Genomic DNA, 16,089 nt, shown 5'->3' on the forward strand with positions numbered 1-16,089 from the left:
ATGTGACCCCCCAGGATACCTCGCTAATAAAGAGCTTGGAGCCACGTAACCGGACATGCAGACAGTGCAGAAACCAGAAGCTCGGCATTTCCAGGCAGCTATTGTTACTGCACGAAGTTAGGATTTTAAAAAAGATCCAAAAGTCTACTTCATAAAATTAACTCACTTTGAAACAGAAGTGATCAGAAATGCACTGACAAACTAAAGAGTGCGCGAAAAGCAAGGAAATGGAAATTGGCATTAATTTACCGAGGAGAGCCTGGAAGAGGTTGCTCTGAAAAACGCCGATGACCCTCTCGATGGACTGGCGGAGCTGCTGGTCCGTGGTGCGGCTCAACTTCGCGCGGTACTCCTCCAGGAGCAGCAGCGCGCGCTGGGTGTCTGCACGGGAGCACAGCAAACTGCTCACGTTCCAGAAGACAGTCTGCATAGGCTTATAATACACAGGTCAACGCCAACTGCTGACACTCCAAAAGTCAGTTTAGATCATGTCATTATGCACTGGTCAAGGCGAAATGCTGTTACTCAACCAATTTCATTTTGACACTCTGAGGTGCAGGTATTTCGTGCAACAGATGCAAGTTTCAACGTCATCCGCTGTCAAACTGTAATTTATTGAAACTTCAACGATATTCATGGACTTTATAATAAATAAATGTTATTCAGTTGTTCATTCACATCATGCCCACTCGTGGTCAGGCGTATTTCGCTCCGTAGTGACCTTAAGGCTACACAAAGTAACATTTCCAGTGGACGTGGCAAAACAAAAATATTAAATACTAAACAAGAGAAAAGTTAAACTCACCCTTCTTCCTAACCGGCATCTTCAGGTTCCAAATGTCAAAAAAAAATCAAGCAGCGCTTTAGTTCAGCAAGGTTTCAGGTCACAGCCTCCGGCTGGAGCTGTAGACCACCATGAACCCCGTAAATCTCTCCCTATCTTTGCTGTAAGTACACCGTTACTGGGAAAAAGGATCCCTAGGACTCTCCGATGCGGTGATCAGACCCAAGACTGCCGTCTCGATCGTCTTCAGAACCGGCTAGACAGGGTCTGACTTTGTATCCGATAGGAGGCTGAAGCTGGCATCAGATCCCCGCTGTCACACACACTGGCTGTCAAACTCAGCTAATCTACCTGCGTGCACTTCCTGGGAACGAAGCACGCCTACAATCCTCTACTCAGTGTCTTCCCCAAGTTTGCCTTTATTTATGCAGCCACCCCAATTACCGCAAATTAAGTTAAAGAAGGAAAAAAAACATGCATACAATTTCCTCATTGCCTGGGATATGCAATATTAAATCTGTGCATCCAAAGCGTGTTGGATGGGAATTTTCCAGCCCCTTTCCTTTTCGCCCGCGCTAAATATTTTTTTCACTTGAAACAGAAAACTTCTCTCACTTTCCCCGCCTCTTTTTTAACTAATGCAGCTTAAATTCCCAACTTTCCTGCAAAATGGCGCCGCAGACCCGGAAACACTGTGGCGTGATCGAGCCCGGTCGCCCTGTAAGTCAGTATTAAAAGGTGCTACTTGGAAAGTTTGCGAAGTGAGTACGGCGATCGCTCCGTGCTTAAGCGATGCATGCTCGGTTTACACTGTCATTTTGCAGATGCACAGCCACCTGGTAAGGAAATGTTAATAAAAAAGCGTCCGATCAATTCCAATCAGCTCACTTAGGGAAACCTCTTATATAACCATAAATCCGTAAAACGCGAATTAGAGGTACTTCAATTTAACTCGCTCATGACATCAGATGTACGATTCTTATTTTAAATTAAAAATATTTTTTTTTTCTGTGACAATTCAAATTTTGTTAAGACTAATATATCCGGTGCCCAGTTCTTGTGAAATTTTGTTCTGTCAAACGCATTCTTTTCGTGTCCTTATGGGAAAGGTGCGGTTTTTATTTCAGATGTCCGTCTAACGACTACTAGAGGGCCATAGTGAGTCTGAAGCAGGAAACACGGGGCATGATGCAGAGATACCATGCAGTCCGCTACAGACTGTACACACACTCACACTGAGCTGGGGGGTGATTCCTACCCGAAACCTTGGAGATGGGCGTGTTACCTACGCAGCCTACACTGCCCTACAGGCAGCTACATCACAGCCATATTATTCTCTTGTGTAAGTAGCAGTAAATAAATATTTTTGCAAAGCCTAATCTGTGTTTGGACAACTTTTATTGATGTTCATACTATATGGAAGGACTGTTATTTTTGTGTTTGCAGCTGACCTTTGCAGGCTATTGTTAGGATTAGGTTTTGTGACTGTCATCGTTTTTCTGTTTATAACTTAATTGTATCAGGTTTTATGTTAAATGCAAGCTACATATATTACTCCTAAATAATCTCAGCATTAAATCCATTCACACAATTAGCAGAACTCCCTAATTTGGCTAAACCTAATGTCTTTACTGTGGGAAGGTTTAGCAATACCTGAAATGCATGGAGAACTTGCCGTCCGCACAGTCCGTTGGGTCTGAGACCACAGTGCTACCTACTGACACTCCATCCCACCCCCAAACCAGTTTATTGCCTCTTAAAAGCTTCCTTGTTTGTGTGAATGGGTATTCCTTCCTCATTTCTGTGACAATGGAAGCAGGATGGAATAAGATTTTTGTATGTATCTTATCTCACTGAATACATCTCATGCAGTGATTTCATCAGAGCCACACTGAAAAATGATTAGAACCTAAATTATACATTATAAATGTATATAATCTATAAATGTAAATCATCCAAAATGATTTTAACCACTTTGTGAACAATGCATTCTTTTCTCCTAACGGAATTCCTGGCCTTCACTTTCCAAAGCCTACACTGCAAGCTTTTACACAAAAATCTTTCGTTTAAAGGCCACGTTAGTTGGGTTTAGTTTCCCTGCTGTTCGTAGACAGACATCTTCAGGCGCATCTCGCTGATTAACTAAGAATTAGTGACAATTAACTCAGTAATTGAGAAGCCCATCACAATAGGATAATTGTTAAACTTGCAGTGCAAAATAGAGGCTCCATTGACAGCTTATACTCGTTGCAAAAAAAATAAAAAATCCAAGCTCTATTTATAACAATGAGTGTATGAGAAATATGCGTGTATTACTGGGCATTAGTATCATGACAATTAAATCTAAGGACACTGACAATGGATTTGTCAGCACTAATCTGTCAAGACAAAGGTCTTGATAGAACATGAATTATCTTCGACCAAGAACTTCCACCATAACGTCACAGTGCATCTTCATGAGACCCCAGAAGAGCAGTTTTTTTCAACAACAAGAGTGCTACAGCCTGGGCTGACCACACATGATGTCTGCTGGGACACTGGTTGTTCTCAGCTGAAAAAGAAGCTTTGTCAGTGGAATGCATCCAGGGATAGAGGAAGGACACCAGTCACTGGTTCTGACTGTCAAGCGCGGCCGGACCCGGGGAGTGGCAGTCCGTGCCTAGCACAGAAAACAGGGCTGCCTTTCACGCAACACTTGATTGACAGGCAAGCAGGAAGTGAATGGGATTTCGATCGTTAATATATTTTCAGGCTCTGGGCATAGGCCAGCAGAAGAGTGTCAGGCGCTCCTGCTGAGAGTTCCCATTACTTTCCATCATGAAACGACTGGGAGATACCAAAACATATTTCACCACCAGAATCTCCAGTCAGCTCTGAGGCACGTTTTACAACATTTTCCCATTTTCCCACGACCTCTGAAAATCAGCTCAGTGGTTTTAGCAAGCCTGGTCCTGTCCGACACTCTGTGTGCGCTCTTTGGTTTCGTTTGTGCCATGGTAGTGCTCAGGGCAGCGCAGGGTTTGGATTCCAATGAAATTCACAGGCACCCACACACCCATGACACATGTGGCTGCAGAGGGAGGCGGTCAAACCAGTCAGAACCAGAAACCTCAATGTTCCCAACTTCTCTACATACATCTTACAACATCTATACATCTTTGTCAGGAGTTTTATAAGAACTTTTTCACCCAAAACAATGTAGCTTAATTCTTGTATTTCACTGTCATTGTCTTTGAGGAAAACAGTCTCTTTTAGTTTCTAATCCTGCTTCTACTTGAAAAGAAAAAGCTTTAATGTTTTGCTGACTTCAGCACCACCTTGGCATGTAAAATTTTATTGTGGTTAAAGATGAGAAAGGCGGTTCCAGCTGAATTCCAAATGATCTGCAATAAGAGCTACCGCCTTAGAAAAGCCATGTGAAATGTGACACATAACTGCCTCTGTGAACATAAGCCTGTCGCTTAACATTGGAGTCACTTTTATAAAGACGATAAAACATGCTTACACAAGATGTTTACATGTGCACTTTGGCGCCCTCGAGATCATTTAATTTAAATGTTGCATGTCAGAGATTTTAACAAAGGCCTTTTTTATTTCGCAAAACTGGCTGTGAATTCCTGCCCAGCTGAGACGCCAGTTATATACCGCCACTATTTACACGTGCAGTTGTATCTGATAGCCAGCTCCTTCTAAAAAAGCAACACAGTGTCAAATATGAACAAAATGTCAATATTTGGGCAATAGAGGCTTGTGAAGTTCTATAAACATGTGGATTTTCCACTGAACACGTACTAGTGTGGGAGACGTCAGATGGAGGCGTTGCGGAGTTTCTCTCACTAACCGCCGACAAACAGGTAGCCACACAGCATTGTCTTTTTGTGTATTCATTCAATTCAGCATTTTAGGTGAATTACTTTTTTCATTGTTACAGTGTAACACAGTAGTTCTGGTAATAATGCAACTCTTTAGACGAAGTCTAGTTACTTAAGCTGCTGCACAATTATAAAAAGCATTTATAAATCCTGCTCCTGTTTTGTTTCTCAGATAGAAGAAAATTCGAATGCACATTGTTCACAGCTCCCAAGACCCTGACCAGGATAAATGGATGGGTAGATGGATTGCCTGAAAGCTCACCCCACACTGCATATAAACACACTGCATGTAAACACACTGCATGTAAACACACTGCATGGATATGTGATGTGCAGGATAAGAGCCAGGCCTGGATTAGGAGCTCCGGGGACTGTGAGCCTGGGGTGACCAGATAATCCACGTCAGGGAGGACACTTTGAGCTACTTCAGGTTTTACAAACTTCAAAACTGAAAGGTTCCTGTGCTTGGCTAAATAGTTATTCTTCTGCTTTTATTGGCTTTTTTCCTTGATTGAAAGACTCATCCAGCTGTTTCACATTAACATTAGTGACACATGCATGATTATAGGAGACTGACCAATCAGCACACAGCAAGAACTCAGTGCTTAAGTGCAATCCGGGTGATTTTAATTGAAATGGTCATTTACAAATCCTGTCCTAGCTCATAGTGTCCTTGCTACTAAGGCTGGAAATGAGCCACAGACTTTGTGTCCTCAGACCATCTGCAGGGTCTCTGCTATCTGCTGCCCTCAGTCAGCTGGCGCAGTAGAATGTAAAACATCCCTAACATGCAGATCAAGAGCAAGTGGGTCCATCAACGCAGTCAGAAGTGAAGACTGCATACAACTCAGCTTCATCCAGAGCCGTCAGCTGCAAACTACATTTTTCATTGGCTAAAATCTTGGGTCCATCAGAAAGACGGTCCAATGCGGAACAGACCTTTGACATTATGCCGGTCTGCTGTAAGGCTGTAGCTGGGGCAGGCTTAAAGTCTACAGCGCTGAGAGGCGTTACGTGATAACATTCCCAGCTCGCCCATCTTACCACCTAACTGGTCATCAGAGGTTTTACGTCAGAAATGGATAACATGTACCAATTCAGCTTCTCAAACTGAGGATACACAGGACTGAAACGATGATGCATGATGGGTGAAGGTATGAGCAGGTGTCACAGGGTTGGTCTCCCTGTGATCCCATCGATAAGACTGATTTCACAAGGCTGTGTTAGGTCTGTGTTAGGTCTGCACCGTAAAGTGGTCATGCTGTGAGGGAGACCAGCACAAACTCACATTCAATATCAGAATTAAATATTACAGCACATGCATCATGCTTTCTGAGTTGCAACAAGTTCTAATAAAAGTATATTTATTCATTGACTTTTTCCATATTTTTTCCACCAGTTTCACCACTGCAACATCTGTTTTTCTTCTTTTAAAAAGATGTTAATGACATATTGGCTGAACCTGTCCTACACAGTCAAACCTAAACTGATATAAACATACAACAGAAGCAGATATATAAAGTGAATAGATGGATAGATATGATGTAGCTATATTGTGACTTTATATTGCAGCTATTATGATTAATATTCAGCTAAGGAGGCCTTAGCTTGGGGTTTGCCGAAACCAAACAACTACAGCATTTTTAACTCAGTTATTTGCGGTACAGGAACATCCATCGGCGTTTCTCACATTTGTCAGCTGAGAGCAACTGGTCAGCATTAGAATCTCGTCTTGGGACGTCACCTGGCCAGACCTCTCCAATGCAGTCTTTCTGTGGGAAAAAGCGCTCACCTTCATATCGAACCCCATACACTTTTACTGCAGTGCCCTGCTGTTAGAAGGAAATCCTATTACATATTTTGACAAGCTACAGGAAATCCTGAAAACAGTGCAGGGTCTCCTTCACAGGAAACAATAACTTCACTTTGATTGACTAACTCGTCTCCAAAATTACCCTTATATAAACATATATACAGTGTTGTTCATTTAACTTACAAAGCAACTCTCCTTACATCTATCTGCATACCATGCATGTTGTGACTCACTAAAATCCATCACTTGCATTAATTAGTCTATGGTAAGAAAAAATATCTCAGTTGTTAAGGGATATTGGTCCAACACATTTGAAACACTTCCAGGAGTGGTGTGTCGCTCTGTGTCCAGAAGGTTGCTGGTTCCAATCCTGAGGCTGGCAGAATGATCACGTAAAGCAGGGTTCTTCAAATCTGGACCTTGATTCCAAATCCAGGCCTTGTTTTCAGTTCTCCCAGGTAGTTAGTTTAATAATTACTGATTCTGATTGGTCAGAGGCTTCACACCTGACTGACAGGTAAAGGAAGGCTGGAAAACCAGCAGTGCTCGGACTTCCAGGACCGTGATTTGAATAACCCTGACGTAAAGCTTATTGATCCCAGGGGGGATATTCTTGAGAATAAGCAGCTGATGTGACCCAGATTCAAACTGAGGTTGCTGTAGCCACAACACAGAGTGCTAACCGCTACACAATCACAGCGAGCTGATAGCACTGCCTTCACATGGCTGCCAGGCCCCTCCCCCCGGCTTGGTTACAGGGTTAGGAAACAAAATGAGTGTCACACTGACACAAAATGTAACACCATACAGTAATGCAGTGTTTGGGAGGGAGCAAAAACGTTAACTGTCTGGGGATCCCCGAGAACCGCACTGGGAAACACTGCCTTGATGAATGGGACTGTGGGAGAAAATGGTTATTTATTGTTTTGTTTTTTGTAAAGTCGTGGCCAAAAGTTTTGAGAATGACACAAGTATTGGTTTTCACAAAATTTGCTGCTGCAGTGTTTGTAGATCTTTTTGTCAGATGTTTCTATGGTATGATGAAGTATAATTACAAGCATTTCATAAGTGCCAAAGACTTTTTATTGACAATTATATTAAGTTTATGCAAAGAGTCAATATTTGCAGTGTTGGCCCTTCTTTTTTAAGACCTCTGCAATTCACTCTGGCATGCTGTCAATCAACTTCTGGGCCAAATCCTTACTGAGCCCATTCTTGCATAATCAATGCTTGGAGTTTGTCAGAATTTGTGGGTTTTTGTTTGTTCACCAGTCTCTTGAGGATAAGACCACAAGTTCTCAATGGGATTAATGTCTGTGGTGTTTCCTGGCCATGGACCTTGGAGGATCTTGTTCTTGGAGGATGTTTTGGTACCATTCTTCATTCATGGCTGTGTTCATGTGCAAAATTGTGAGTGAGCCCACTCCCTTGGCTGAGAAGTAACCCCACACATGAATGGTCTCAGGATGCTTTACTGTTGGCATGACACAGGACTGATGGTAGCTCTCACCTTTTCTGCTCCGGACAATCTTTTTTCCAAATGCCCCAAACAATCACAAAGGGGATTCATCAGAGAAAATGGCTTTACCCCAGTCCTCAGCAGTCCAATCCCTGTACCTTTTGTAGAATATCAGTCAGTCCCTGATGTTTTTCTTGGAGAGAAGTGGCTTCTTTGTTGCCCTTCTTTACAACAATTGAACCTCCCTCCTTGAAGTTCTTCATGATCCGATAAATAGTTGATTTAGGTACAATCTTACTAGCAGCAATATCCTTGCTTGTGAAGCGCTTTTTTTGCAAAGCTATGATGACTGCATATGTTTCATAAAAACATAAGAACTATACAAATGAGAGGAGGCCATTCGGCCCATCGAGCTCGCTTGGGGAGAACTTTCCTTGCAGGAAACCATGGTTATCAGAGGACGAACAATGATTTCAAGGACCACCCTCTTTTTAAAGCATCCAGTCTGCTATTCTAACTCAATCAGCATGACAGAGTGATCTCCAGCCTTGTCCTCGTCAACACTCTCACCTGTGTTAACGAGAGAATCACTGAAATGATGTCAGCGGATCCTTTTGTGGCAGGGCTGAAATGCAGTGGAAATGGGTTTTTTGGGATTAAGCTCATTTTCATGGGAAATTCATCTGATCACTCTTCATAACATTCTGGGGTATATGCAAATTGCCATCATAAAACTGACGCAGCAGACTTTGTGAAAACCAGTAGTTGTGTCATTCTCAAAACTTTTGGCCGCGACTGTACATCACTGCAGGGTAATGAGCTCATTATGTGTGAATGGAACAAAGTGACAAAGGCCAGCTGACTCTCTGCCACGGGGTCTGGTACTGGCTTAGCTGGAGATGGATTGTACAGTAGCATTAAATGCTCAGACATAGGGGTGGCATAGTGGTGCGGTGTAGGGCTGGCCCATCCTACAGGGGACATAGGCGATCGCCTAGGGCGCCATTTCATTAGGGGGTGCAAAAAAGTGAGTGAAAACAATCACAAGAAATACGTGATATTACAGTTATTTACACTAGTTTTAATATTTCATTACTTTTCTTGTGAAACAGGCTCCAGCTGGTTAATCAGCAGCTAGACACCCTGAGCTACTGAAATGCAGTGCAGTGCTACTGAAATGCAGTGCGCAGTGACCTCTGCTGTAAGGGGTTTGTGTGTTCTCCCCATGTTTGTCTGCACATTCTGATTTTAGCAAGTTCGACGTGTCCCTGGGTCAACAAGGGAGGCGCTTGCGTGTCACTTCTTTAACCAATCACAGACATCATTGTATGACATCATCACATGAATTAAAACCAGTGTTTCCTGTTAAGTGGCAAGGTGCACAGATTTGTAAAGTACCTGTTTTATTTTGTCTGCCTTTTTTTAAGGGACATAAACATACAAAACATAGGAGTGTGCTTACCTGCAAAGGCTGTATGGGGCAATGTAAGGGTGCATCTTTATTTCATGATGGCATTAATAATAATAATAATAATAATAATAGGGCTTGAACTAGCAACCTTCTGATCACAGAGGCTTAGCCTGCTGAGACACACACCACCCTGGGGATGGTGACTGCACGGCTGGAAGCCTTGACTTGGAAAATGAGACAAAAATGGACAAATGTGGTGATGTCATACAATGAACACTGTGATTGGTTAAAGAAGTGAAACGCAAGCCCCTCCCTTGTTGACCCAGGGGACTCAGCAGAATGTCCTTGCCTCTCTCCCTATTTGCGTGAGCTTCTTTCATGCACCTCGTGTGCGATCTTCTGTTTCCTGGGTTCCATTCTCACACTGTATTAGATAAGCAGTCACAGTAGATGAATTGATAATTACGTAAATATCCATCCATCATCAAACCGGATATCCTGATCAGGTTTTGCAGGAAACACATAACTACATAAATGTATAAGTGTAGAGTAGTCTTGGTGTGAATGACGGGTTCACTGGGGGGCCCCTGAGCGGGGGGGTTGGGGGGGTGGCTCATCGCATCCCTTTCCAAAGCATACTGTACAGGCACACACACGCCTCAGGTTCCCCCTGGGCCCCATCAAGTCTGCACATCTGTGTACGTGCTACGGGGCATTTCCGTCTCACGCCGTTACATTTCACAGTGCTAGCAGAAGCCCCCGTGCTGAGCATCGCTCGCATCCTTCGGACAGGCCTCACTCCCCAAGCACGGGGCAGACCACGTCTGTCTTGGTCCTTCTGTTCAGATGCTCGCTTTCGACCTCTTCGCAGTCTGCCACGACTCAAGCCAGGTAACATTTCAGAATGGCAGCTGAGCGCCTCTTAAATAAAACTGAGCTTTTTACGGTGATGACGGTGTGTTAGAGGCTGAAGAGAGAGCGGATTAGAGCAAAGACAATGGGCCCCCCATCAGTCAGACTGGGAGAGTCATTTTCCTATAAGCTTAAGGTATATAAGAGTTTAACACTCAGAGTTTGCAGTGCACAACTTCACCTGAAATTCATTTTGTATATTAGAAAACAAAGCCCATTACATACTGCCTCCCTAATTAGGTTATGCACAATATGAATTTTCAAAGCCTATGGAGATAAAGATAGCTAATGTAAATAGCATTAGGACATCAATAGGACAATATTTCAGCCCATCCCATGCAGCCTAGAGCACAAGGGAAGAGTACACCATGCATTGGATGCCAATCCAGTATAGGGCACACACACACACCTGAACTCATATCTTTGTGGGGACCATCCATTCATTTCTATGGGCATAACCATCTTCTGCTCAGCTGTCCTTTTAGAGGTAATTTTTGTAATACGACCGATAATATCAAACTGACAAGTGTTAGTAACAATATAAAAATACTGTAGTTTTAGCAGAGATAGTTCAAATTATAGAAGTAGGCTTTAAAAAATTTAGTAGAAGCAGTTAAATTTTAATGTTTTGAGTGGCAAGTATATAATAGCTATAAATATTTTTCCAATCTTGCAATTTAACGGGTTCTGTAGTACTTCTGTTGATTGTGAGGCAAACATAGTATTTGTCAAAATAATAACAGCAAGACTAATATTTTTGGAAGCATTGTTGGAAAGTGCTAACCAAGCAAAGACAGGGAGGTAAAAGCACAAGACCTATAAGACAATGGCCTTCGTCAACCCAAGATGGGCATCCTTAGGGTAATTACATCTCAATTAGCATGCGGAACCAGAGCCATGCTGGTTTTTAATGAAATGTTCAAACATTGTGTTCCTGTTTTTTCCACTGTCATCATAATTGGAGCCTTTGATGTAGCTCAGTACCTGATTGAGACCATTGCTGACATTACATCCTGGGATTATTTTGGTCACTATTGTAAGGCCGTCAATGAGAGCCTTCTGGAACAATGAACAGCCTGATGCTATTTTCAGGACGTGTCAATTTTTGGAACGGAGCTGTGTAGCCGCCTTCAAAGGATGTATAAGCAGGACGGACCACTTGGAAGACACCGGAATATGAATATACTTGCAGTAGAGCTGGTCTAAGGGCATGTGCTACCTTTGGTAATTTCACTGATGGCGCCATGGAAACAGTTTGCTGCTTAAATGTGTCATTCAGTAGAGAACCAAAGCAATGGGGGCAGCTAAGCCTCTGTGTCTTCAGGGGCCTGTACTACGAAGCAGGGGGGTTACTGGCTTAGCGGGGTAACTTGTCGCATTTAAGGTACCACAGTTGAAATGGACTTCATATTCATTCACTTACATTTTGCCCAGACCACCTTAAATCCGACAAGTTACCCCGATAAGCCAGTACCCCGCTTCGTAGTGCAGGCCCCAGGAGGTGCCCCCTGGGTCATATCTATGACCTGCCTGGTTCCAGTGAAGCACTCCTCCCACGAGATGGAGCTGGAGCAGAAGTGCGACATCCAACTGCTCAGCTATGCTGAGAGCTATTTTGATGACATTGAGGCTGGTGTCGGGACATTATGCAATATAATCTCCTTCCAGACAAGTATAGAATAATTAACACTTAGTGATTTTCACGCATAGTAACATTATTTTTAGCTTACGCAACCCTTAAGACATACAGGCCAATCAAAAGAGACATACTGTAATGAAAGGGTTTGCAGTAAGAATGACTGTGTATTTAAGGCAGACACAAAGCCGTTGCTGTGTAAACCAGTGTATCTGTTGTAAATCTGATGCTCAGTAAAGGTTTAATTAATTAAACACGCCTCATCATACTCCTAGATTAGGTATCCAACACGCGTCAGGATCTGTCCCTGTCTTGCCCTGGTCTGTATGTTATTTCTCTGTTTGACCAGCAGATGTCACTGGCCATCCCATTTTCCCGATATTCCCAGTTTTGCCGTTGTTCTGTTCCTAATGTGTTCCCCTGCTCCCTGGGCTGCCGTGTGGCTCAAAGGGCTAAGTGGCGGGCTGTGAGCTAAGCATCTCCTTTCATTTTGGGTTGAACTGTTGTGTAATCCTTGTAAATCATTTTTGCTGGTATTTCAGTATGGCTCCTTGTCTTGTACATTTGTTAGTTGGTCCTGTTTAGTGATTATGTCCCGTTTCACCAGTGTTCTCAGTGTCTCCAGTGTAGCTCTATTCCCTAGTATTTCATTGTGACAACCTTCACCTGCTTGTAATTTGTAATTGGCCCACATCTGTCCCTCGCTGAAACCTTGTCCAGTGTATATAAATGCCAGCCTATGCCCAGTTCCTCTGCCGGCCATCATGAGTATTTTTAGTGCTTGTGCTGTGTTAGTCTCCCACATGGTGTCAGTTCTGTAGATTCTTCCTGTGTTTCCCCCTAGTTTCCCTGCTTTGATTTCTAAGTAAAAAAAAAAACAACATTGATTCCCTTTAATAACTGTCACAAAGGGTTATGAGCTGCCTTGACGCAAAGCCATGTCGTCTGTATCTTTTGCTTTTCCATTATTTTAAAATGAGGGATTAGCAAACCTTTCTAGAAGCAAGAGGTACGTTTTGCATTGACCCCCAGGTTACCACTGTGCTTTACTGCAGTCAAGGATGGGGTGCCGTCATCACTGGATCTGTCACCTTTTGCTTCAGGCACCGGCGAATCAGAATGCAGCAGTCTGTCAGAGAATAGATCGGGAGAATCACATAGTTAGCCAGAAAATAACGCTCCCTCTCAGGGGACAAAAAGTAAACTGCTCACTGGGAGAGACCCACGGTTGGAATTTCAGGCAGCCTGAGACTGTCCTCTTGTTGGCGAATTTCAGGTAGCTGCACATGAAGTGAAGCAGTGTCACCCCCACAGACCAGACCATGGCAGGGCCGGTCTTGGTCACTGGGTTACCCACTACCTGCTACTAAACCGTGGGTTAGTTTGACAGGCTTTTAATTAGCCTCTCTCACTGACCTGCAAATCCTATGTAGGGGGAATCCATCCAGATACCTCCCCAGCCAGAGTCAATTAGTTTTACTTGTAGAGTTGTCCGTCTGGATCAGGAGGTTCTCTGGTTTCATGTCTTGATGCAGGACACACCTTGAAGAACCGCTTAAGTAATAAAGCCAAAAAGCCAACTGGTATACACTAATTAACTGAAGCAACCCAAAACACTCTGAAGAATAATAATTCCATGTGGTAGAGACTAATATCTGTGGCATACTATCCTTGATCGTGGTGAGTTTCTTAAAATTAAGCCTTAAAAAAATTTGAATATTAAATGAGCAAAATGATTTGATTTGTTCTTCTGTCCCAAGTTGCGGTCTAAAAGCAATCAGGCCTCTACCCATTATATCTGCTTTAGGGAAATGCACTCCTTCAGCCACTAGGGGAGCTCTCACCCTTTCTCAGTCCTGCTAATTAATTATGTTATGCAATCTGTTATACTGTAATAGTAGGAAAAATTCTACCATATTTATTATGGTGAAGGTCTGGCCCCAACAGCTGCCAGTTTTCTACTATAAAAACATTATTTTTTACAGTGTAGATCTTTGAATGTATCACCTGCAGACACTGGGGGTCAGATTTTTGATTATAAGCTATGGCTTTGTATTCTACAGTAGGAGTTCCCAATCCTCGGTCCGTAGCTAGTGCTGCAGTGTATATAACTTTTAAGTTTACTATGCCCCCTAGAGGATTCTTTAATTTTTAACTAATGAAGTTTGAGTGGGTTATTGTGGAATTCTGATAACAGATGTAACAGCTATAATCAGTTAAAAACTACAGGTTCTTTAAATGAATTTTATTACAAGATAAACATTATCAATATAATAAGGAACAGAAAGTTAGACTGAAAAAAGATCAGGTATGTAAGATTTTAATGACGAACCTTTAAATTTAATTGGCTTTTTTAACTAACAAAATACTAGAAAACAATTTAGAAAACAATCTCTACCAAACTGGTATTGAGAGGGACTGGAACTCTGGAATAGACTATATCTATGCTATTATCCCTTCATGAACAGGTCAAATCGCTATCAAAAATGCCCGAATCAGCATAAGAAGCTGGCCAGAGGAATCACACATTGAGGTTCACTGGAAGCAGGGATGAGAAGCATCTCCACGCCTCCTTGCCTGCATCGCATCATCCTGGCCGAGCTCTGCTGCCCCCTAGTGGCACAGTCAATTTATGAAACATTCCTTTCTTTCACTTATCATCTTATGGTCGAGTCACTGCCAGCTCCTTCTCCTCCACTGTGTCTGGCTCGGTCATGTTGCCTCTGTGGATGGCAAGTCCATCTGCTCGAGCCACCCACAGCAATAAAGCGCCCCCATGTGGTGGTGTCCTGCACCACACCACCAGCTGAGATGAATGTAATTAAAAACAATAGTAATTTTTGGACAAAGACTGCACGTGTTTTTATGTAATTATGTGAGGACTTTAAACATGGCTAACATATCTAGGCTGTTAAGTGGATTTTTTATTTAATCTTGGATAGAATAACCAACTAATAAAATGAATATTAATCATTTTGTCTCTTAATATGAGTGCCTGTGTTTACTAAATCCTCTTTTATTTGATACACATTTGCAGTTTTACATCATATTCCTATTTTATGAATTAGCTTGACAGTCTCATCCCTTTTCTGTGGAATATAGATGTCAGTTTGACATACATCTATATCCATGACCAAGGAAATACAATCCGGTACAACAGAAGGAAAAAATTATTAAAATTAGCAGATTGCTGAAGGATACAGTCCAGTTAATTCCAATCAGCCTGTTAATTCCAGTCTTAAAATAGACGATGGAGCGGACGAATGAGACACACTCCCACAGCGCAAAGATGTGTGCATCCTGCAGAGTAAGCCTTCTGGGAAGAGCGAAGGAGAGGCTTACCTTCCAGAAGCTTCTGAACTGATTAATAGGTCACTGAATGTCCAGAGTCACAGTGAACATTCAAAGGATGACCAAGCTTGCTGGGATTGTTCCCAGATATGGACACGATTTGGAATATCTTCAACTGAATTTTTAAATATGGCATATGTCGACTTTTAAACTGCATGGTTAATACTCTGGGATAACGTGACTAAGAGCTCTGACTTCAGCACCTTCACTGCTGAAACTGATCTCCAGGGAGCTCCAGAGATGTCAAAGAAGAACAATTAGCTTTTGTTACTCGAGCGGCAGCATGAACCTGTTATGCTAGCTTGTCTTAGCTCATTGTTCTTTCATAATTATTGTTCTATGTCAACTATTTAAAAAAGAAAAGAAAAAAACAAAGAGAGCCCAGCCACCGAGCATGGTCACATTTCTTCCATCACTCCCAGAAGACACCACAGGTCAATCAGGACCTGTCCTTCAGGAGACAGGAGCAGCATCTTCCCAAGAGCAATACGAATGATGTGCATGTACTGATATACCTGCAGTACGAAAGCTGAACATATACTGATATACCTGCAATAAGAATGCTGTGCATGTATTGATATACCTGCAGTACGAATGCTGTACATGTACTGATATACCTGCAATAACTATGCTGTACATGTACTGATATACCTGCAGTACGAATGCTGAACATGTACTGATATACCTGCAATAAGAATGCTGTACATGTACTGATATACCTGCAATAAGAATGCTGTGCATGTACTGATATACCTGCAGTACGAATGCTGTACATATCCTGATATACCTGCAATAAGAATGCTGTGCATGTACTGATATACCTGCAGTACGAATGCTGTGCATGTACTGAT

General features: G+C 42.6%; 1 protein-coding gene and 2 long non-coding RNA genes across 11 annotated transcripts in view; 1 reads left to right on the plus strand and 2 right to left on the minus strand.

Moving 5' to 3' along the window:
* LOC111860396 (disks large homolog 1-like) overlaps window positions 1-1,455 on the minus strand; it is a 135,736-nt gene extending 134,281 nt beyond the window's left edge. For 8 of the 9 annotated variants that reach the window (XM_072699497.1, XM_072699495.1, XM_072699492.1 and 5 more), the window contains exons 1-2: window positions 806-1,455; window positions 250-381 (exon numbers count right to left, since the gene is read on the minus strand). In XM_072699497.1, the coding sequence (XP_072555598.1) occupies window positions 250-381; window positions 806-824 (151 nt within the window). In that variant the 5' untranslated portion in view covers window positions 825-1,455. The remainder of the gene's footprint in view (window positions 1-249; window positions 382-805) is intronic. The other variant, XM_072699494.1, reaches the window with a different exon arrangement.
* LOC140578460 (uncharacterized) lies at window positions 1,455-2,163 on the plus strand. The gene is made up of 2 exons (XR_011982637.1): window positions 1,455-1,545; window positions 1,912-2,163. It is a non-coding gene; the product is annotated as an uncharacterized lncRNA (long non-coding RNA).
* A 4,036-nt stretch (window positions 2,164-6,199) lies between these two features.
* LOC140578472 (uncharacterized) lies at window positions 6,200-13,486 on the minus strand. The gene is made up of 3 exons (XR_011982651.1): window positions 13,304-13,486; window positions 12,880-13,016; window positions 6,200-6,428 (listed from the first exon to the last, which is right to left on the minus strand). It is a non-coding gene; the product is annotated as an uncharacterized lncRNA (long non-coding RNA).
* Window positions 13,487-16,089: the final 2,603 nt, after the last annotated feature.

The sequence above is a fragment of the Paramormyrops kingsleyae genome, chromosome 15 (genome assembly GCF_048594095.1).
Source record: "Paramormyrops kingsleyae isolate MSU_618 chromosome 15, PKINGS_0.4, whole genome shotgun sequence".
Classification (NCBI taxonomy): Eukaryota; Metazoa; Chordata; class Actinopteri; order Osteoglossiformes; family Mormyridae; genus Paramormyrops; species Paramormyrops kingsleyae.